The following is a 23,536-nucleotide window of genomic DNA, read 5'->3' as shown; positions in this document are numbered from 1 at the left end:
AATGCAAAATCTAATGTTGGACATTAATTTTTTTCAACCAATCTAGCAGTCTTAGGCAATGTCACAGTATTCAGACCTTCTGAATCACCAGAAAAATCTGAGTGAGAGCATGAACCAGCTATGCACATTAGTGTGTTTGGCACTGACCATCCCCATGCCCACTGTCTGTCGAGCGGACATTTTCGGCTCTAAAGTGAATTAAAAGCTATGCAGAAACACAACTGGACAGATTCGGCTCTCAGCACTGGCCTTGATGGAATAGAAAAGGACTTCTTGACGGAACTGAAGACCATAATCTACATGACAGGGTGATCAAACTGTTTTTGAGGAAAGAGAAGAGGATGGATTTTGTCTTCAACTAATCAGATGTTTTGATGAGTGAAATGATAAATATCGTAATAAATAAAATTCCAAATAATATTCCATATGTGGTTGTTTTCAGTGTTCTGTTCTGGCTGTAGTTGCACAGCGAGAGTTGTTTACAATTTTGTTTATTTAGTTTATTTAGAGGCATTCAGATGTAGCCCTACTGAAGGCCCAGGTGTGTAATGCATGGTCCGCCACTGCGCAAGACAGTAATAAATGTACTGTTCCACACGTTTTTATTGGAGTGATTGTACAAGAGGTCATATGAGCCAAAAATATGAGATGAGATCAAAATCGTACTTACGTGGCAAAGCTGAGTTTCATCAAACACAAGAAGGCATGTGAGAAACAAAAAGGTATATGAGAGATCCTTCATTCAACACATTATCTGATCTTATTTACAAGGTAGAGCTGAATAAAACACACCAGTGAGCTTTCATACCTGTGACAATGTTTCTGGTTTGTTCTTTGACCAGCTTTGGAGTGTCATTAAAAGAGGCATAACCCTACATGAGAAAACATGCAGAGAAAAGGGGAGGAAACTGATGGTGAATTATACAAACATTAGTAGAATGAAGAGCAAAATGAGCTGCAAATAGACACCAACCCTTTGAACGATGTTGCTGAGGTCTATTCTCAAAACAGTGTTGATATTGGCCAAAGCATGACCAACATTAGGAAGCTGGGAGAAAAGACACAATGCCAAAAAAAGCAAAACACGTTGATATTAAAAACCAAGTTTCCATGAAGTTAAATCTCTTTAATAAGTTCTGCTTGACCGTTTCTCATTACCTTGGAGTAGTCGGCATTGATTCCCAGCTGAGGCAGAGTGGAACGGATGGTGTTACAGGTGGGTGACACGGCTCCGTTGGTGCATGCGGGGTCAGACAGAGTGTTGGACAGAGAAGCACGCTCCTCAGACAGACTCGCCTGAAGTTTCCCTATTCCTTCCTGAAGAATTTCCAAAGAGGAGCTGACATTCTCCAGGGCCTCTTTGGTCTCCCGCATGGCTACAAACATGAATCAATTCAAGAATATTTTAGGACAAACATGTTTAGTCAAGCCGTGAACATTTTAAACTCACAAAAAAAAGGACTGATAAAAAGAGTGAAACACCAACACAGGCTTACAATTCACAAAGGAAACCATGACAAAGGATGGAATTGAAAACATCAATATTTGTTTCCACTAACACAAAGTCTTGAGAACGACACCAATGAATCCAAATCAGCTAAGTTTACCTTTGATGGCATTCTCAATTTTTGCTTAAAATGAAAGGAAATGTGAGAAAATCACAGAAGAAAAGAGGATGTGAGGATGACAAAAAAAAGAATAAAAAGTTGTAAAGAAAGGATTGTGATTGGTAAAAACAATTAGGAAAACTCAAACAACATGTATTAACAACCTTTGCAAGTTTTTCTGCTGGGGGACCAAATACGGTAGAAACAAATCAGTTATTAACAACTGATGGAAATGAAAGTGTTATATGATCTAAAAAAGTGTTTTACTTTTGCTTAAAGCTCTCATCATTTAACAGTTGGCTTGTAATTCACAGAATGTACAGAAACTTCTTTTGACACTCCAACAAATAAAATCATGATTACCTCCTGCCAGTCGCAGAGCACCGTCCAGTGCAGGAACCACTTCTTTTTCCAGATGGATGTGGATCCTACCTCCAAGTAAAGGTCCAATGTCTGCAAGGCAGCACAGACAGAGCTTCATGACAACTTGTGTAAGACCGTGAACGTGTCAAATAGGAGGTGAAAGAAGACTGCATGGCTTACTGTCAAGGTCTGACATGACTTTGTTCTTTGCTGTAGTGTACTGGGCTGTCAGGTATTCGATTTGCTGCAGCAGGAAACACAGTAAAATCAGAGTCTGCCCTCCTTTCCATGATTTACATGTAGATTTGTGTTTGTGGAAGAACCTACCGCAGGAGTGTTGTTAGCAAATGTCTTCAAGTCTCTCATGTTGGTGTTAATGAGTCGCCGAGTGTTTCGGATTTGAGAGCTGATATTGTGATTGGCAGCATATGCGACAAACACCCCCAGGCTAAAAAAACGCAGTAAGCGGTTAGGGTCAGGGGTTAAGAGGGATTAGGAGATGTCAGTTAGCCAGCAGGGGGCCTCAGTGACACATAGGAAAGACTTCTGCACTGTTCGGGTTCAAATGTTGGAGAACTCACTTGGGTTTAGTAGCCAGGATGAGGTTACTTACAGTTACTTTATAGGACAAATACGAACAGTTAGGAAGAATAGGCCAGTGTTTCTGTAACACCAACTTCCTTTCCCATAGTTCACATGCTTTTTTTCATTTCTGTTAAAACACTGATATCATCAAAAGATGAAAATATTCACTATGATTCTTCAAAAACTTTTGGGCAATATTTTTAATTAAGGTGGCTAAAAACACGAAATACAAGATTCAAGCTAAAAATTAAAATCCTGACCTTAGTCACAAGAGCCAAACTCTTATGCAAAATTGTTGGAAATAAAAGAAAGATGAGCAAAAATGAAAAGTACAGCAACATAACTAAACCTACCTTAGGGAGGCTTAATGTGTGGATTTTGTCTGTATGACCATTCATGTTTGTAATATGAAAGAACTCATTCAGGCAGAGGGGCTTTTCCCCGCCTATCAGTGATATCAATAACATCTAACTGTCCTGCACCCTCTGGATCTAGTTTCTGAGCAACTACGTCCTTCACATTTGCAGATACACATACGCACAGATCTGGATTGTTTATTCGAGGGTGGATTTCAGCAAAAATTCAACAAGGAAAAATGTTGCTTTCAAATTTATTTTGATGTTTACGTGTTGCTTTAGTTTAATAACAAAATAACAGAAAACTATTTTATACAGAAAACCAAAAAAATCTTACATAAATTAACCAATAAAATGGAAAAGCTGTGGTAAATATTCCACATTTTTATTCTTAAGGGTCTAACCAACTGTATTTGTTAATGTGGGCTCAAATTAATGCAAACATTAGGTTGCAATACATTTTAGTCCACTAATACTAAGTTAAAAGTATTTTCCAAATGTCCTTAGTTGCAATCCCAGTATGACATAACAGGGTCCCCAAATCCTCCCAATGCCACTCAAATATTTCCTGATAATAAACAATAACTGTATTAGGAGAGCTACAAATAATCTTAATAAAGAAGAGGATGACAACTCACATGATGAAGATGGTGGTGGCGATAAGAGAGGCGGTGAAGAAACCTCTGTGGCAGTCTGCGTTTTTCCTCTGCCTCTGATGCATCTCACCTCCGCAGTTATCACAGCATCGACACATGCAGAAACACGTGGCTATGATGGGAGTCAGGACCACAAACACGATGCCAATGCTCGTACAAAGTAGGAATCCAGCTTCATAGTGGATCCACTGCAGAGTAAACCAACAGTCAGGCGGTCATTACGATACTCTGTGCTCCTGGATGGGATTGTGATGAAATGTGCAACGTGTCGGTCAAAATGTCAGTTTTGAGGAAGTTTACCTGTAGCAACAGCACAACGTTTTCTGGCTGGAAGAACAAACACAGACACAAAAAGCAGGGTGAGTGCAACAATAACAAAAAAATCCATGAGAATTATTGCTTTGAACATTATTACAAATAAAAATTCACTATTATTTCTGTGACAGAATTTATAATATTTAAGAGTTGAACTATTTATACTTTAATATAAATAAGACTACCAAAAATGTTTGTAAACTGGTGCTGCATTGGTGAATTAAATTCATTTTCCCTTACATAAAAATGCATCCACCAAGCTGGTGCAAATTTGAAGCCAGGTCCTGCCTAAAGCCCTTTTTTCTTTCTTTTTTGTTGTGGGAGAACCAACCCCATGCTTCTGCTGTCTAAACACCAACTTTAGAACATGTTCTTAACATACGCTAACACTTAGCATTTCTGTTGGTTTGCCAACAACCAGGGGTGGAGGAAAGAGGAACATTAAAACACCAAACCCACAGCCTTTATTTACCAGCACGATGCGGTTTGGCTCTACAAACAGGATTAATTGGAAGCAAATGAGTGTAACCAGCTGAGCACTGGCTCTAGAATAAAAAGCACCAGCTCTTGTTTGATGGAAAGGTGGGTTTTAGAAGAAACATACCTTTCTCCACTCTTCCATTTTAATTCCTCCCATGTTCTGCTGAATGACTCTGACAATAAGATCTGCATGAAAAAAAAATTTGGAAAAAAAAATGTACACAGGCATGATATCATGTACAAGTATTTAAGCTGCGTATGCTTCATCACAAGTGTTTCACAAACAGGTGCTGGGATGGTATTTCCTCCAAAATCTAAACAGCTGTCCACTTTGACGGACTCGTTTGAACTGTGTGTTCGACCACTGAGGATTTCAGTTCGCTTCAGCTGTCACCCTGTTTACTGTATATAGGTCAGCCGACACTAAGCCTACCTGCACAATGACTCATCCAGACTGTTACTCATCAGGAAACTCAGATTACTTCACAGATATAAAAACCATTAGCAGTTGCACACAGTGTTTAATAGCGGGTGCTTGAATTTGCGTGCCACAAAAGTTAAACACAAAATGATGTTCAACTGGCATAACTTTTTTACAAACCTTTTAAAAACAGGACCAAATTTTACTCTTCTATAGTCTTGGACTGCAACATTTTCTGAAAAACAACCTTTTGGAATAAATTTAGATATAGCACAGAGGAGCACGTCATATTCATTTTGTATATACTAAACAGGCGGTCTCAAATTTGGTAATCTAACATAAAACCTTTATCCATAACAGCCACGTTTAGAAGTTTAAAGGTCTGGGATATTTGCATTTTACTGCAAAAATGATAAATAGACATTATCCCAAGAATTCTTCATCCAGTAAAGAATTTAAATACAGTAATATAAACAATTTATATATATCAAATCGAACTCTAGTCTCTAAATAGTAAATGTAACCTTAATTAAACTGTTCTGGACAAAAAGGTGCTAGGTATTTAAAGTTAAAAATTTAACCAAAAGAATTCTGGGGAAAAAAAGATAAATATTTGCTGATTTAACTTAAAAAAATCTTAAAATACCACAGTCTAAGCTCGGTGACAAATTATCAAATTATTGGATTGTGTATTGTGTGTCAGAAAACATCCAGAATTTGGTTTCTTTTTTGCAAAAAAGAGAACTTCAAACGAAATTGTCCTCACTAAACAAAGGTTAAATTTGCTCATTAGGCAAAAATAATCAATTACACTTCTGACTTGGTATAAGTAGTCTACAGTATGTAGATGTGAAGGAAGGAGCATGGACCAATCTGGCCTCACTAAAAAGTGCTGGGAAATGTGCAGCGTTTAAAGGGGAATGATGACTTGACAACTCAAATGCTTCATATTTTGTTGTTACAAAGCTGCATTGTCTATCGGCTATTTCTATTTAAATTCAACAAAAATTTCAAATGCCATGTTGTATTGCTTTTTCGACGTGAATTTTCCATATTTATTATCTTAACAATTCTTTTGTGCTCTTATCATTTTTACCTTTCACTGTTAAAAGCTTGAAGCTGAGTTTAGGCACATTTGACACATGTGAAGGTAAAGGTCTGTTTATTGTGCTGATGCTGGCGCAACTATCACAAACAACAACGAGCGCAACAACCATGTTTAAAGTACTTAGAACTTAGCATTAACCTTGGTTTTTTTTCTGGAATTGCACTTTTTTTTCTACACGCAAACAGACACAAAGATATTTCTGTTTACACACTCAGTGACACTCAGGTGACATAAACTACCATCCTGACAATTCCTGGTTCAGGTTTCAGGTAAAGTAGGGTTAAACTTGGGTGTTATGGATGCCTAGCAGAGTTTGTCCAACTCCTAATGTGCTATGGTGCCATTAAGCAAGGTCCTTGACCCCATTGAAGCCTTTCAGAGTCAAAAAGGGCATCTAGAGATGTCTGTAACAATGGGAGTGTGTACTTGTAAAAGAAAGTGTGCTCTATACTGACCCTTTAGTATAAAAAAAGGTTTGAATAAAAAATAAAAAAAATTCCAATATCTGTCTTTTCTTTTTAACTAAGAAGGTATTTTAAGACACACAAGATTGTTCTGACCTACCGATCTCACTCCTTACAAAAGCATAGTTTAGAATTAGACCATAAATGGATAAGGGGCTGCATAAGGGCGCAATGGTTAGCGCTCTTGCGTCATAGCGAGAAGGCTCTGGTTCAAAACCCAACCAAGTCCTCTCTGTGTGAGGTTTGTGTGTTCTCCCCGTGCATACATGGGTTTTCTCCTGGCATTCTGGCTTCCTCCTGCAGTCCAAAAACATGCTACATAGGTTAATTGATGTCTCAAAATTTCCCCTAGGAGTGAATGTGAGTGAGGCCCTGCAACAGTTTGGAGACCTATTCAGGATGGACCCCGCCTTTGCCCAACAGTAGCTCAGTTGGCTCCTGTATCTCCCTGATTAAGCAGGTTTAGAAGATGGATAGACGGATAAATGAATAAGATTAAAATGTAAAGAGATCTTGAACCATAAATGAATACAGTATCCTTTACCTGTGCTTGAAGTGCTAGCACAGGTGTATTAGGATCATAATACATGCCTACTCCCCAATTCAAGTCTTTGTCAGTCTCTGCAACAACAAAACAGAGCAAGGTGACATCAAACTCCATACAAGATGCTAAGAATGGGACAACTGTAACTTTCTGCCCTACATCATCCATCCACGTTGGACTCCGGCAGGGCTGCCCTCTATCACCGGTTCTGTTCATAGTTTTTATGGACAGAATTTCTAGGCGCAGCCAGGGGCCGGAAGGGATCTGGTTTGGGGACCACAGGATTTCCTCTCTGCTTTTTGCAGATGATGTTGTCCTGTTGGCTTCATCGAACCGGGACCTCCAGCATGCATTGGGGCGGTTTGCGGCCGAGTGTGAAGCGGCTGGGATGAGGGTCAGCACCGCTAAATCTGAGGCCATGGTCCTTGACCGGAGAAAGGTAGTTTGCCATCTCTCGGTCGGTGGAGTGTCCTTGCCCCAGGTGGAGGAGTTTAAATATCTTGGGGTCTTGTTCACGAGTGACGGAAAATCCGAGCGTGAGATTGACAGGCGGATCGGAGCAGCGTCCGTAGTTATGCGGTCGCTCTATCGGTCCGTCGTGGTGAAGAGAGAGCTGAGCCGAAAAGCAAAGCTCTCAATTTACCGGTCGATCTACGTTCCAGTACTCACCTATGGTCATGAGCTATGGGTCATGACCGAAAGAACGAGGTCCCGAATACAAGCGGCTGAAATGAGCTTCCTCCGCAGGGTGGCTGGGCGCTCCCTTAGAGATAGGGTGAGAAGCTCGGTCACCCGCGGAGAGCTCGGAGTAGAACCGCTTCTCCTCCACATCGAAAGGAGCCAGTTGAGGTGGCTCGGGCATCTAGTTCGGATGCCTCCTGGACGCCTCCCTGGAGAGGTGTTCCGGGCATGTCCCACTGGGCGGAGGCCCCGGGGAAGACCCAGGACACGCTGGAGAGACTACGTCTCTCGGCTGGCCTGGGAACGTCTCGGGGTCCCCCCAGAGGAGCTGGAGGAAGTGGCTGGGGTGGGGGAAGTCTGGGCATCTCTGCTCAGTCTGCTGCCCCCGCGACCCGGTCCCGGATAAGCGGAGGAAGATGGATGGATGGATGGATCATGATAACATGAAACTATAGCACTTTTCGCCTATTAATCCACGTAACCAAATCATGTTTTTTTTTAGATAACTACATTTCTTAAGGAGCCGGTTTCAGTTATTGAAAAGAGTGTTACGGATGTTTTTACACCCCATCACTTTTGATCAGAAACTAATTAATGTGGTAGGTACTTTTTCCTAACCGCAGAGAAACCATGTGGCACACAGTTTAAGTTAAAGCAGAATACCACAGATGTAATTCTTTTAGCCAAATCCAGACTATAAATTCACTACAGAATTTCCTTAAACTGCTATGAGGTTTGACATCAATGCTTTTTTAACTGGCCAGAAAACTACTCCCCTTACGAATTTCTTTATGACAAGCTGTTAGCTTAGCTATCAACAGGTAGCTCCAATAAAGGAAATCAAAAACAAATAAACAAAAAAAAGAAAAGGAAGAAAGAGAAAGGACTTTTTCTGTGTCCCTGGTGAGCAAAATAAAAAAACAACAGTGATTTGGGGTGTCTTTCATGACCATATGGTTAATCCTCTCAACAACATCCTTAGATCTTAGTGGGAAACGACCACCTTGCACCTCTTGGATTGTTGGTGCTGTACAAAATGGCTGAGGAAAGAGGCTGGCCGTCAGACTGTGCCAGACTTTGACGGTGTAATGACACCTATCCCTGCAGCTTACTCTGCAGATATGCCTTATGAGCATATCTGAGTTGTGTCAATGCCACCTGCTGTTGCTCAACTACTTAGTTAGCTTAACCACTGAGGGGCAGTTAAGCTTAGACAGCTTAGTTCAGTGACCCAGTATAAGAGGTAACTACAGTAAAGGAAAAGAAGAGAGGGAAAATGATAAACATCATAAAATAGTCAAAAATAAAAACTGAGCAATGTGATCTCCTGCATCTAACAGAGCTGCAATTTGATTTATTTACACATGGCTTTCTTTACTAAAAATGTATACATTTCAGTGTATTCAGTGTATATGTGTATGTCAGAATTTTTAAAAGTAGTCTGTGAAAATTAGGTTTCAGAAAAACACATGTAAATAAAAAAATATTTATGAAAAGTTTATTTGGTTTGTTAGTTATTTAAAGTGTTTTAAAAACATGATACCTTTGCAATATGTTATTTCTTTTCACAAAATAAACATTTTACTAAATGCAGTATATTTTTTGGTAATAACAAAAATACACGGCCAACTTCCTTTGGCAGCTACGGCTCAATTTTGCAAAAAGAGATTCTAAAAACACTCTTACTTTATTGTTTAAATATAGACGAGCACAACCCCCTGATCTGCTCTGAGAGATTATTGGTTAAAAGGTGTTGACAGAGCCTTACACAACCCTAGAACCATCTTTACCACCTTTGACTTGAAAAAGCTTTCGCTGTATAAAGTTCAACAGCACAATTATACCACAAAAACAAAGTTTAAAACCACATATTTACATAAACCTATGTTTAGTTTAATATCTGAATCCATCACAAATGATTACTTAACAGACCATTGCTTTGGCCAAAGCAGCACTGTATGTTGTTTTAGGCTTTTACTTTGGAAAATTACTTTTGTGAAGCCATTTGAATACATTTGGGCATATTTGATACTGAATAAACTACAGGTAATACTAAGACAAAATGTGTTTAGGGCCTATAAGGCATACAATGATTCCAGACTTTTTTCCTTTTGTAAAAAAGTTTTGAAGTTGCACTTTAGGAGGAGCAACATCTTTTTCCTTGCTTTAAAAATTGTGCATTCAGTCAGTGAAAAAAGGAAATGTACTGTGTTTTTGTAGTATTTTATAATCTACATTTTATTATTGTGTTTGTATTTTTTTTAACATGTTTCCGCAGCATACTGTTAGCACTCGCATTGTAATAGCTTTTAAACCATTTGAGGGACTGTAATCTAAGCCACTTGATTCCTGACAAACAACATGTCCACCAACCATCACAATAATTAAAGTTAACAGACAAACACCAGGATATGACCCACTTTGCATGTGTCTGGGCATGTGTTTGCACACTCATGTGTCCCACTATGCCATCTGTAGCACTGGTACCAGCGTTAGCGTTAGCCATGTGAATGCTAATCCTCTAATCTAGCCTTTGTGTATCGAAGGGATAAGACACTGAGTGAAAGAGGCCAAATGCCCCATGGAAGCAAAAGCAACCTTGACTGAGATTTATCAGGGAAGTAGGTGTCAATTTTTTCATTTGCATTTTTATTGACTGTTGACAGACAGTTTGGCTGAAGCCAATAAAAAAAATATTCCATTTCCTTTGTGGAGTTTTGGAAATCTAAAAATCACTTATTGTTCAGTTATTTGGTTTTAGCTGAGATATAACCATCGATTGACTTTTTATCAACGACAGTTTAAGGTACCACCTTCTTCATAGCCCACCTTTTTTGTTGTGGGAATGCATTTGAGCTGTAGTGCCGCCTAAATGCTGGAGTAGGGGTGTAACCATTACTCGACTTAACTAATACATTGATTTATATTCCTACGATTACAACCAGGTCAACCTGTCCGAGGCAAGTTGTTAATCAGATCAAATCTAATCGACCTATAGCATTATAAAATTGCTTCAAAATGAAATAAATCGATTATATCAATATTGGAAAATATCATTTGGATTGAGGCACAATAGGTTTATTTTGCTATAACGTAAAAACTAATAAATGCCATCCCATCCATGTGATGGCAACAAAAAATGATCACTCGTCATTCCAGTCCAATGGAATCCACTTTGAATTTAGCAAAGACATGTGACCATACAGTGAGGAAGAATGTTCTAAAAATGTTCCCTTTGTATTATTTTGATGTAAAAAACAACAGTGGATTGAAGTTTTATGAAACTAAAATGTTAATGGAATTGACATTAATTCTTGTTTACTTATTTCCTTGTACATTTTTTTTATTTACACTTGATTCTGTTGCAAGAAATACAAGGAATCTGTAAACTTCACCTGCGCTGTTCACTACCAGGTATTTATCTCTGAGTCACACTGGTGGAAGTTTTGGCTAAAGATGTCCTGGATTGATTTTAGGTCAGTGAATTAGATCAAATCAGATCATTCAAAATGTACCAACATTGACTGAGAATCATATCATCAACCACAAATTATGACAAGAATTGAATCATTGTTGAAATGAATTGTTACACCCTGGAGTGTGTGGGAGATTTTTGGCAGACTTTTGAGTTTGTGAAAGGATACTTAGATGTGTTTTTCAAAAGAAATTCTGCCTCTGACTTTGCTACAGTCCCTACCTCCACTCTTTCCTTTCTTGTTTTTTTTGAGTAATAAACACTTTTAAATCAATTCATTGTGTGTCTTCTGTTAATGTCACCTAAGACCATTGGCCTACCATCTTGTGCACCAAGAAAGAGTCAAGATTTTTTCTCATAGTAAGGTTATTTTACCTAAAATAAAAAGAAAATATTGCAAGAATTAAGTCAAATAATGTACAAAAAAATGTAGTTACATATAGTAACAATACCAAATCTACTGTTCAAACGTTCTTTCCAGCTCAGCCTTTACCAGAAATGTATAATCCAGCTGTTTTATTCACAAAATTGTGTTTACAGCTGAAGTTGCAAGTCTAAAAAATCCTTTGGACCGTTTTAGCACACTAATAGCTGATTAAATGACCAAAAATGGCAACACGCATCAATGTAGCCCACAATATACACTGAATAATTGTATGTATGATTTAATATTATTGTTAAAATTTGTATTATTTTAATTGTAAACACTAGTTTTTGCCCAAAATTCACACTTGAACTGAAACTTGAGGGTCCTGTGATCATGGAGCTGAAGAGCAATCCAGTTGGGAGCACTGTGCAGTAAAGTCCACACATGTCATAGACTTCTATTATAAAATACTGGGTTTAGAAATATTTGCAAAAATGAAACATTTATCTACTAGATTTTGTCATTTGAAATCAAGGTTAAATTTACCTATAAAGTAATAGACTAAAATTCCCAACTGTAAACTGAATAAATAAGGCAATAACTTTACTAATTTGTAGAAATGTGTGACTTTTTAAACAAGGGTAGGAATATTTCCTATGTTTTCCTTTATAGCACCTAGTTGTTAAATATTTGCAGGATAGAAAATTTAGCCTTTGCCTGACAACAGCTGGGTAGGCTCTAGCTACCCTAAAACCCTGAATAGGAATAAGTGGGTAAAGAAAATACTGGTAGATAGATAATTTATTTAAAAGTAAAACAGCCCCCTTTGTCATTAAGTGAAAGTTGTTTGTCACAATCCAAATAGTCTCATAACCAATGTTTTGCTTATATTTAAGACTATTAGGCTGCAGTTCATATATTATCCCACTGCTGACTACATAGCATGCACTGTCTTCTTTTGCGCTCACAGCTCCACCCTATCCTCCACCATACTCCTGAGACCAGGGAACAGTGTGGTGACTTCTGCAAGCAGGCAAAGCATTCTGTGGCTATGAACAGAACAAAAAGTGATTAAATATATGCTTTATTCACAGCACACCATCTGTACCAGCTATTGACTGTAAAAGAAATTGGGACTGAGCGAGTGTCACGTGTCACGTCACCCGAGGAAAAATTGATTATTTCCGGCTCCAATAAAATTAAGCCAATTCGGTCGCCATTTGTCGTAATACGAACACCAACATGTTGGAGTCAGACATTGTCAGTAGGTATTGATCGGTCCGAACAGGTCTAAGTAATTGTTTCTATAGAAACCGCTCTCGCCAATCAAGAGTGGGGTTTTTGGAAGGCCAAACCCCCCACTCGAAAGCGAGCTCGGGAAAATCTGTCAATCAAACATTTTGAACGTTCGACGTGAGGCTGCATACTTTTGTTGAGGCATCTGATTTGCCAGTGCCAGTGCCAGAAAAAAAAATATTAGGATTGGCAAGAACATGTTCAAAACAGCTATAACAACTGAGCAAGAATATTTATTTTGACAATAATAATAAGTAATATTATTTCTATTGAGAAATAATTCTCAATAGAAGTCTATGGAATCTTGGAACCAGCAGGTACTTCTTGTTTGGAGCACGAGGGGGGACGAGTCACTCAGTCCAGTTTTCTTGTACAATCAATATTACCAACCATTGACTGTATAAGAGAACTGGACCAAGCGAGTGTGACTTCACCCTTAGAAAATAGCTTTCTTTCAGCTCCAACAAAATACGCATACTGCCATTTGGAGCCAGATGACATCAGTAAGTAGTGATTGAGTCGAGTCAGTCTGACTTAATGTTTATGTGGCAACTACTGTTGCCAATCAGGAATGTGCTTGTTCAAAGCAAGCGGGAACCACATGCTTTTATTAAGGCTTCTGATTGGCCAGTTTATACCTTTAATAACTTGCAGTAAAGAAATATCAAGGAAAAAGATAGGATTAGCAAGAATATGTTAAAGGGGGTAGAAAATGCTATTCTTAAACCCTTCATAGTAAACTATGTCTATATATATATACCGTATATATAAATTAGTTATTTTTGCCAGTTTTTTTCCTACCCAGAATTTAAACAACTCTATCTCTGAGGCACCAGCTTTCGCTCCTTGTGGGTAACACCCATTTTCTGAAGTCAACCTAGAGTCGGCCTCGGCAGCGTGTCTGCGTTTCACCCATTGAAAACAAACAACATCTAAACTTTTGCAAAGATGGATGTGCATATTGTGCATTTTTGAAGATCACTGCTGATCACTGCTAGAAGGGACTGTTCCCCTCTTTTTGACATCTCCGCTCCACTTCCTCTCTCCAACTCCATGTCCCACCTGCCCGTCTTGCCACCATGGAGGGCAGAGCTTTCAGTCGCTCCGCCCCCCAGCTATGGAAATTCTCTTCCTCCAGATATATGCAATACCGACTCGCTGCCACTGTTCAAATCCAAACTCAAGACTCATCTCTTCAAACAGTCATACAGTTAATCCATTCAGTTAACACAACCTCATTTGTCTGTTTTTCTATCCTGTCTTTATGTCTTTATGTCTTTATGTTTACTCATGTTTTACTCTGATAATTTCTTATTGATGTTTTATTCAGTTTTTCTTATTTTTAACCTTGTACAGCGACCTTGGTTGACCTGAAAGGCGCTTGAAATAAAATTTATTATTATTATTATTATTATTATTACAATGTGAGGACCCACTTGTTTTTGTGTACTGGGAGGGGCTGGTGCTCAAAGCGCAGGTTTTTAGAGGAATGCTCTGAGATGGATCAATATCTAACTTTGGGGTTGTTTTTTGTAAGCAATTAACATTATAATACCCTTCAAAGCTCAAAAAAGTTGATAAATGCCCTTTAAAAAAATTCCAGAGCAAAAATGATCATTCTGACAAATAGAATGACTGAGTAATAGCTGTTTATTTCTCAATAGAAGTCTGGGATTTTGGCTTCATGGAACCAGCTGGTACTTGCTAGTTGTAACGTGAAGGGGGATGGGTCACTCAGTCCAGTTCCCATTTACAGTCACTGCAGCCAACCTGTGCCAAAAACACAATCAGGCTTTGATATCTCTCTTCTCATCTTTTACTGTTCATGCTCGGGCACAGATGCTGTGTACATCAGTACAGCAGATGGTGGTGGTTACTCCTACTGTCAGTAAATGGTGTGCTGTAAAAGCTAGATACTTAGGAGAAGAAATTGCAACTTATTTGTCAATAAAAGCATAAAATTACACAGATTTGCTAATATCTCGTGGCCTTGTTTTTTTCCTTTTTAGGAAAAAAAATCTTGCCTGGTCTTATATTGCATTGCATGTTTTTGAACGTGCAGTGAAGGAAGTATTACTCAATGTTGAATTTTAGTTCTTTACACTACTGTGCTACAACCAAAATGTATATATATATTTTTTTTGTAAAACAGCACAAGCAATTTTTAAATTGTTTAAAACATAATGCGGGTCCTCTGTGGAACACTGGTTAGCGCTCTTGCCAGCAAGAAGGCCCCAGTTCAAGTCCTGACTGGGGGACCTGAAACAAAATCACCTTGTGTGGAGTTTGCATGTTCTCCCCGTGCATGTGTGGGTTTTCTCCAGGGATTCCAGCTTCCTCCCACCGTCCAAAAACATGCTTCATAGGTTAATTTGTTACTCTAAATTGCCCCTAGGTGTGAATGTGATTGTGGCCCTATTTAAGACTGGCGACCTGTCCAGGGTGTAAGTCAATGTCAGACACTGTAATTATCTCTGGTCCCCTGCCTAACCTAGTCAGTGATGAAATGTCCAGTCATTTTTCATCACTTAAATACTGGATAGCAAGATGGTGCCCAGAAAACGGCGTTGCTTTTGTGGATAACTGGAGCATGTTTTGGGAAAAGCCCAGTCTCATGCAGAGAGATGGCGTCCATCCTACTCTGGACGGAGCCGCTCTTCTTCCTAGGAACATTTCAGCTAGCCTTAGTCGTGCAACCTGACAACCCAGATTCGAGACCTGGGTACAGAGCAGCAGTTTACAACTCTCCTCTGAGCCTCCTTTAGTGCTGGTGCAAACCCAATGTAGGGATAGTTGAGCAGTTCCTAGCTTTAGCTTACATGCTGAAAGGCAAGTGAGAGGAGTGAGACACAGAAACCTAAAAGTAATAGATACTGGTACTCTCAATAACAAGGAGAGTTATGATTTAATTAAATGTGGTTGATTAAACATTAGATCCATTTCCTCTGAGTCCCTCTTAGTCACTGAGTTAATTAATGATAACAAATTTAGTCTACTAGCCTTAACAAACAATGGCTCCAACAGGATGACTATGTTAGACTGAATGAAGCAACCCCCCCCCCCCCCCCTTAGTTATTGTAATCCAGGAATTCAAGGAAAGGAGGTGGTTTAGCAGTCATATCACAGTCTAGCCTCATTCTCACCACTAAAGTCAAACATGTTTGTGACTCATTTGAATATTGTCTATATATCACCCAAACAGAAAGGCTCAAAGACCTGTTTTATTCATAGTTATTTATCGGCCCCCCGGCCCATATTCAGAATTTTTAACTGAGTTTTCTGACTGTCTATCGACTAGTGTTTTAGATTCTGATCAAACTATAATATTAGGGGATTTTAATATTCATGTTGATGACCCCAGTGACTGTCTAGAAAATGCTTTTGCAGCTTTATTAGATGATGTTGGTTTCACCCAAAATGTAAATGAACCCACTCACTGTCATAAGCACACCCTGGACCTTGTCTTAACTCATGGTATAGAGATTACCCAGCGGAGTGTCCTTCCTCATAACCCATAATTTCAGATCACTTTCTAATTACCTTTCAGTTTACACTAGAACATGCTACTGCCCCAGTGAATAAAAAACAGCTTAGAAGGACATTATCTGACCATTCTGTGTCTGACTTAAACTCACAGTTCAACCAACACTTAGTAACATGCTGAGCAAATACTCTGAGACAAGATCCCATAGCGTCAGCTCTAGTATAAATGACCAGTTTGTTAATAATGCCTTACAAGCCCTCTGAAGTAAACTCAGTATTTTTGCCCCTTAGAAACCTAAACTTGTTAGACAGTAGCACCGTGGTTTAACGCTGAAACACATTGTCTTAAACAAGTAACCCTTAAGTTGGAAAGAGAATGGCACCACTCCGGTTGAGAGCAGTCTCTGAAAACCTGGAAACATAGCCTCCTAAATCATTAAAAAGCTCTGCGTAGAGCTTGAACCCAATACTATTCAACTGTAATGGCAGAGAATGGAAATAATCCAAGATTTCTTTTTGGCACAATTGCCAGACTAACTGGTAGTTAGAGTCCAGTAAAATCTCAAATATTAGACATAAGTTGAATCAATTTATTTCTACTATCAGCCCAGAGCTGGCTGAAGCGGTAGAAGTGAAAGCCTTCATAGATACCTCTGTAACATTAGACTGCTTCACTGCTGTGGATCAAGCGGAAATAGCATCAGTTATCACGTCCTCCAAAACCTCAACTTGTCACTTAGACACAATTCCCACTAAGCTTTTTAAAGAAACCTTCCCCCTAATTAATGAATGCATATTAACTAAAATAAACACCTCTCTAGAAACAGGTTATGTGCCACAGTAATTTAAATAAGCAGTGGTTAAACCTCTTCTGAAAAAGCCCAGTGTAGATCCTAGCAACCTGGCCAACTGTAGACCAATATCAAACCACCCCTTTATTTCAAACATCTTAAAAAGGCTTTTCAGTCAGGGTTCAAACCACACCACAGCACTGGCTCATCTGTGCTCCTGCTCCTGTGCTTGGCTGTGGACCCTGCTTCTGGCTCGTCTTGTACCCCCAGTCGTCCCCCAACTCCATCTGGATGAAGCCCATCTGCTGGACTATTTAAACATGTAGTTCTAGAGTTAGATAAGCTAATTTTTCTTTAAGAGCTCTGGTACATCGCCTGTCCGTCCTTGGAGAGGATGCCACCTTCATGTAGACTTCCCTCAGGTTTCATCGCTTTTTTTTGGAATCTGTTTTTTTAGGAGTTTGTCCTTACCAAGAGAGGTGGTCCAAGGTCAGGGATGCCCAGTTTAGTTTAGTCTGTTTAGTTTAGTTTAGCCATTACCTATTGAATTCTATGACTCCATTTTCCTTATGATTTCATGTTTATTAGACAATTACCGGTATGCAGCTCGTTGAGAAGACTATTGTTGTCAAATTGGGCTATATAAATAAAATTGAATTGAAATCGCCCATGAGTGGCCAGGTGTGACAACGAAAGAGACAAAAACGGGTTTAGAAAATGAATGAATGAATAAAACATAATGCAACATAATACAGCTTTATGAGTTAATCACATTGGATACTCACAAAAGCCCAAAAATTTGCATAGCAAGTTTATGCTATTATAAATATTTTCTATTTATATCAAGATATGAAAAAGATTTTACCCATGAAAAAAAAAACACTTTAGATATTTGTAGACGTCAAGGCGTTAAACACGTTCATAGTGTTACTAAAAGGCTGACATCCAAAGTTTCTGAGAAAGGAGAAAAGGAGAAAAACTATAACACAAACTTTGACAAAGTACATTTTTATGTATATAAAATGAGGAAAACGCGCAATTTGTGATATTAATGATCAATATTGCGATGACAATATAACTTTATAACTTGCAATACATAAACACATAGCAAAACAATCAAAAACATGATTTCCATTTCACTGCAACAGTTTAATTTAAGGAGATTTAAAGAGTCAACATACCTCAAATTATACTTTAAATGGCCCTAGTCTACACAGGAGGCGCACATCTAACAGAAAATGGCTTCATCCAATTAGTCAACACCGTGAAGGGGTCCATCCGATTGGTCGAATGCATAAAGTGATTTATTTGATTAGTTACATACTTCAAGCTGTCATAAGATTGTTTTAGCACTTTTAAGGTAATTTAATATAGCTTTTTTGTTGTTTCTAACAGAATAGATACATAATTCCTAAATGTTAATGTTGTTTTTGAAGAAGCCACAGAACAGACATTTAAAACAAATTGACCAACATGTTTCTGATATCTCTCATCCTTTAGAAGCATAGAAACAATGTAGCTTTGCTAAACAAGAAAAAACTCAGAATATTGCTTTTCTACTTTAATTCACGATTAAGTTGCCACCACTGCTAACCTGGTCTTTGTTGCAAAACACAGATCCATTGGTAATTAGAACCACAAAGAGGCTCATTTAAAGCCTATTAACAATACATCTATAAAAAGAGAAAAATGCTTTCAATCGTTTTCAAAATTCTAGGTTTACATGTGAATAGTTCCATTTTTCTTTTCCTTTTTTCCTTTACATAAGATTCAAACTGCTCCAAAAATGTGTGCAAAACATAAAAAAAGAGAATCCCTGCTCATTGTCGACATATTTATTTAAATTAAATTTTAATCTGTGTAAACCAGGTGTAAACACAATTTTTCTAGGTGCCAATCTTTCATACATGCAGCCCTTACTTTAATATTTAACCTTTATGCTAGATTCTGTTGAAGACAACCAGGTGAATCTCAGGTATTGAAATAATAATATCAATCGGCAGGTAAGCATAGGATTTTGTGATGATGTTCTTTCGGTAAACCCATTATCTGACAAACTCAACTAAACAGGCAGCCTCGCACAAAACTTGAGGCCCCATTGATATGGAGTTAAAGTGCAGTTTGGAGCCCTGTGCAAACACAGCAAGTCAACCAAAGATTAATTATCTCTAGGATTCATGTTTGTAAACTGCTGGCACATTTACATTTGTGAGCTGCTGATATTTTGCTTTTATCATCCGCTGTGTTCAACATGTGTGTTGTGTTTTCGAATCGAATATATTCAAGGTACAATTTGATGTGAAACAGAGAGTCAAGGCTGCCCTTGTATGTGCTAGACAAGAGATCATCTCATATTTCACATCATCGGTCTTCCCCATCCACAGTGTGGACGTTACTAACCACACAGCGTTTGCTTTTCTTTAGACTCAGACTCAAAGGAACTAACTCTGAAGACCTTAAAGGAACCAACTAAAAACTGTCAACCACAAGATAATAACAATAAACACAGCTGGTGGCCTCAGTTGTTACCTGATATTTACAATGCAACAAAGAGTTTCTTATGGCCATTTCCACACTGAATAATGCGTCCAAAACAACTCGCACATGAGCTCTGCTGCAGACAACGACTCCAACATCTTGCAAAATGAGTGAATCAATTCAAGGAAAATGTCTTCATAAACATTTACAGTACAGACCAAAAGCTTGGACACACCTTTCCATTCATTAGAATGAGAAGGTTTTGTCCAAACTTATGGTCTGTGCTGTATATCAATCTATATATCCATTGAGTGCTTCTTGGACTCAATGGATAGCTCAGCAACTGTTATTGTTTATATCATTTCACATCAGTCTAACAAGCTTTTTAGAAGAGAAATGCGACATCTTAAAAAAACAACTACAAGAAAACAAGAGCAGTTGTGAGCATTTTAAGCTCTTTGGATTACCATGACCTGGATGACAAAGACTTCACGGCAGCAGATCCATGACAACATCACGCAAACAGATCGTGGCACCAAGAAAAATAGGCAGTCTCCATTTCTTACCCTTTGCAAAACATTTGTGATGTAATTAGATCTTAGCAGTGAACTGGTACATTTTTATTATGCATAGAAGCCACTGTATTACACATTATTTTCTTTCACTTGTTTTGAGAAAAACACTTGTATTACATTTTATTTGATGGAATGAGAGCTAAGAACTTTTGAAAGCATTAGCTGGCATTGCTCTTTTGCTTGTTTACTAGTTTCTGAAGCGACAGGACAGTTCAGGTACAAGCAAGCCAAAACTGGAGATAACATCCATGTGGTGATGCAGATGACAGTGAATCCCTCTGGAAAGTCCCTAGCAGTTGCAGCATATGGTCCAGTGGATTAAGGAATTATGTGGTGATGCAGGTGACAGAGAAAGCCTCCTCTAATCACTGATTTACTAATTGATTACCCAGCCAGCATCCCTAACTCTGGGCACCAAAATGGCAGCAACTTAAAACCTTCAATCCTATTGCGCACTGTCATAGCCAACGTGACCGCCGATAGCTGTACGTAAAACAAATGGAGAAAGTGCTTTTTCAGTGCTCTTCTATATGCACTCCATAATTAATTCTTGCTTCACTTGACACGGCATAGTGAGGTACAAGGAAATCATTAGGTATTGATGAGATGAAAGACTTGATCACTTCATGTCAACAAGCTTACGGAAGATCACGTCTGACCTATGACAGCTATTGATCCTATTAATCTGCTCATAATATTGGCTTATGGGCTCAACAAGTGCTGGTATCACTTTGTCATCTGGTCTTGCTCATGTTCTTCAAGTCTGTTGCATCACAGTTGATATTTCTAACAGATCTACCCCTCACCGAGAGAGTGTGCAGTTCCTGCTACAAAGGTTGCAGTCGTTATTTTGAGTTTTAGGAAATTACCCTCTAGTATATATGGGCTGTATTGGGTTTGTGTGAATTACTTGTATTGAAGACCTATGTCTTTGATTATTTACCCCCTCATAACTTTAATAGCTGCTACTAAGAAGACGCCATGGGTCAGTGAGAACAGAAGTTATCAGAGAACAGATCTTCAAGGCCTGCAGGTTTAAAAATATCCTGTAAATTATTAGTAAAGCTTATTGTTATGTTCTAAGCGTTTTGTCTGTCTATTTTTCTTTAAGTAAGTATTATTTATGAGGACCATGCTTCCCAGGGAACTTGAATCCCAAAATGTAGCTCTTGTGTACAGTTCTGGGTTAATTTAGAGTCAGATTTTTAATCTAAAGTGCTAGGGTGATAAAACATGTAGCACTACAACCATAAACACAGAAAACATTCATGTTTTTGTTGCATTATTTATGAAAAAATGATTTATCAGTGCCCTAATCTAAAAATAAGGACTAAAAAGAACCTTCTGTACGTTTCAAACATCTTTTCTGTTATAATGCAACAGGTGATAATCAAGTACTGCTCATAATCGTCCATAAGTAGGCTACCATGAGGTCACTTGAAGGCTGCTTTACATAACCCTGATCACACCTATAGTGGCTGCACTGAATACAACAAGGCCTTCTAATGATCAATGCATTTCAAATAAAAGCTTATTCTAATTTACTAAACAGTTTATATTTTACATTTAACTGACTCATCTAAATAACTCAGCACCCGTTTGTGTCCACTGCCACACCATTTAAGTCCCTAAAATTTGAACTTGAAGAAAAGTTGTATAAGAGTTCAGTAAAACCAGGAAAATAATTACTGAAAAATATTAATTGAATCAACTCTGTTTACATAGAAAAGGGAAATAAAGATGGGTGATGAATAATCTCGAAAAATAAAGAAGACAGTTTGGAGCTTTGAGGAAGACACCATAATCTCACCTTTGGGGAAAGGGTTAGGTTGAACAACGTAGAGAAACGCGTGGACCATGTGGAAAAGGATGCTTATGCTCCCTGGCTCGTAGTAAGCATGGGTGTCATATATCGCCGATGGGACAAACCCAAAGTCCAGCTGCTCCACCGGCGGAGGAGAGCGCCTTCTGGGGGAGTCCGATAACACCTGAGTCCGGGCTTCGTCCTCCTCCTCCGCCTGCTGCTCGCCGCTTGACGCCCCCCAGCAGAGCAGCAGAACGAGCCACCTTATCCACAGCATGGCTCGGGGAATGTCTGAATGTGTAGCTCACGAAAAGACAAGAGAACGAGGGAAGGCAGGCGACGTGCCAGGCGGTACGGGGAGGGGGGGATGAGGAGGGCGGCAAACTCCTCTTCCTCGCTCCTTTATCCCCGCAACCCCGACACAACAGCCCGGAGCCGAACCTCAAGGATGAACATCAAACGGTCCAGCTCGCGTCTGCCGCTAGCTCGCAATTCCCAGGCACCACCGGGCTCATCACTGGCATGCTCCTGGAGGATGAGCTCACTGTCCCGGTGTCCTCGCGCTCACCTCCGCGCGGGCTGAGATCAACTTAATCTAACGTGCACGTTACGCGTTCGCGTTTAAAGGCGCGTGCGACGATTTGGACAGCCAACCTGTCCTCCGCCTCCTAGGTTCTATCGTCACAGGTGATTTCTGCCTCGGTGGACACACACACGTTTGAGAGGAAAACCCACAAGAATTACACTTTGAGTCACACAGTTGCAGGTCAATGACTGCAGTGGCCTCACTTTCACGTGATTTTTTCCGAGTTTGACATGTTCAAGCTCTTGCTTTGAAATGAACTTGTTTGTTTGATTGTTTTGAAAAAAATGATTGATGCAATGAGTTGCATTAATGTTTCTGGCTTATTTCACAAAAAAAGGGTATTTTTAAAAGGTGAAAGGTCATTTAATAGTGAAGAACGGTGAACTTTATTTTTTTTAAAGGGGCAAACCGGAAGATAAGCCACTGTAACAAGGGCGGGAAGCAATTTTGGGAAAACTGTTTGGCATGTAACGATTCTTCATAGTTTGTGGTCGCTGATACGATTCATAGTTGATATCGGTTCATTTTGAACTATCCGATTCACTTGTCCAGGACTTGTCCATTTTAGTTTCCTAAAGTTCAGCCCAATTTTGTTTTTCCACATCAAAATAATCCAAAGGGAACATTATTAGCACATTCTACCACACTGTATGGTCACATGTATTTGCTAAATCAAAATTTTTCCACACATTGGACTAGAATGATGGATTTACCATTTTTGGTGCCATCACGTGTTTGCCCGCTGTTATTACTTATAGTAAAATAAATGTACCCCGCCTCCATTCAAATGTTATTTTTCTATATTGATTATTATTGATTTATTTCATTTTGAAACAATTTTAGTATAGTTCGATTACCGATTAACAACTTGCCTCAGACAGATTGATCTGGTAAGAATAGAAATCGATTCATCGATTAATCATCTAGTCTGCAGCATAAAGAGACAAATCCATTGACAAATGCATACAACTCATTCATTAAAAAAAGAACATACTTTTCAGCTTTGGAAAAATAGATTGTCGTTCAATAGAATTTGTCCAAAAGAATCACACGACTTACATGAATATGGTGGGTTATTTTACACAAATATTTTAGAGATGG

The 23,536-nt window shown here is 38.8% G+C and overlaps 1 protein-coding gene across 10 annotated transcripts in view; it reads right to left on the bottom strand.

Moving 5' to 3' along the window:
• prom1b (prominin 1 b) overlaps positions 1–22,636 on the bottom strand; it is a 33,910-nt gene extending 11,274 nt beyond the window's left edge. For 8 of the 10 annotated variants that reach the window (XM_023957866.2, XM_023957872.2, XM_078951349.1 and 5 more), the window contains exons 1-12: positions 21,856–22,636; positions 4,487–4,548; positions 3,868–3,894; positions 3,550–3,755; positions 2,298–2,418; positions 2,151–2,214; positions 1,971–2,060; positions 1,608–1,631; positions 1,159–1,376; positions 974–1,048; positions 809–872; positions 671–679 (exon numbers count right to left, since the gene is read on the bottom strand). In XM_023957866.2, coding sequence (XP_023813634.1) covers positions 671–679; positions 809–872; positions 974–1,048; positions 1,159–1,376; positions 1,608–1,631; positions 1,971–2,060; positions 2,151–2,214; positions 2,298–2,418; positions 3,550–3,755; positions 3,868–3,894; positions 4,487–4,548; positions 21,856–22,126 — 1,231 coding nt within the window. In that variant the 5' untranslated portion in view covers positions 22,127–22,636. The remainder of the gene's footprint in view (positions 1–670; positions 680–808; positions 873–973; positions 1,049–1,158; positions 1,377–1,607; positions 1,632–1,970; positions 2,061–2,150; positions 2,215–2,297; positions 2,419–3,549; positions 3,756–3,867; positions 3,895–4,486; positions 4,549–21,855) is intronic. The other 2 variants (XM_078951341.1, XM_078951344.1) reach the window with 1 other exon arrangement.
• Positions 22,637–23,536: the final 900 nt, after the last annotated feature.

This window comes from Oryzias latipes, chromosome 1 (assembly GCF_053564925.1).
Source record: "Oryzias latipes strain Hd-rR chromosome 1, Olatipes_Hd-rR_3.1".
In the NCBI taxonomy this organism is placed as follows: Eukaryota; Metazoa; Chordata; class Actinopteri; order Beloniformes; family Adrianichthyidae; genus Oryzias; species Oryzias latipes.
This window is presented reverse-complemented; position numbering and strand designations above follow the sequence as displayed.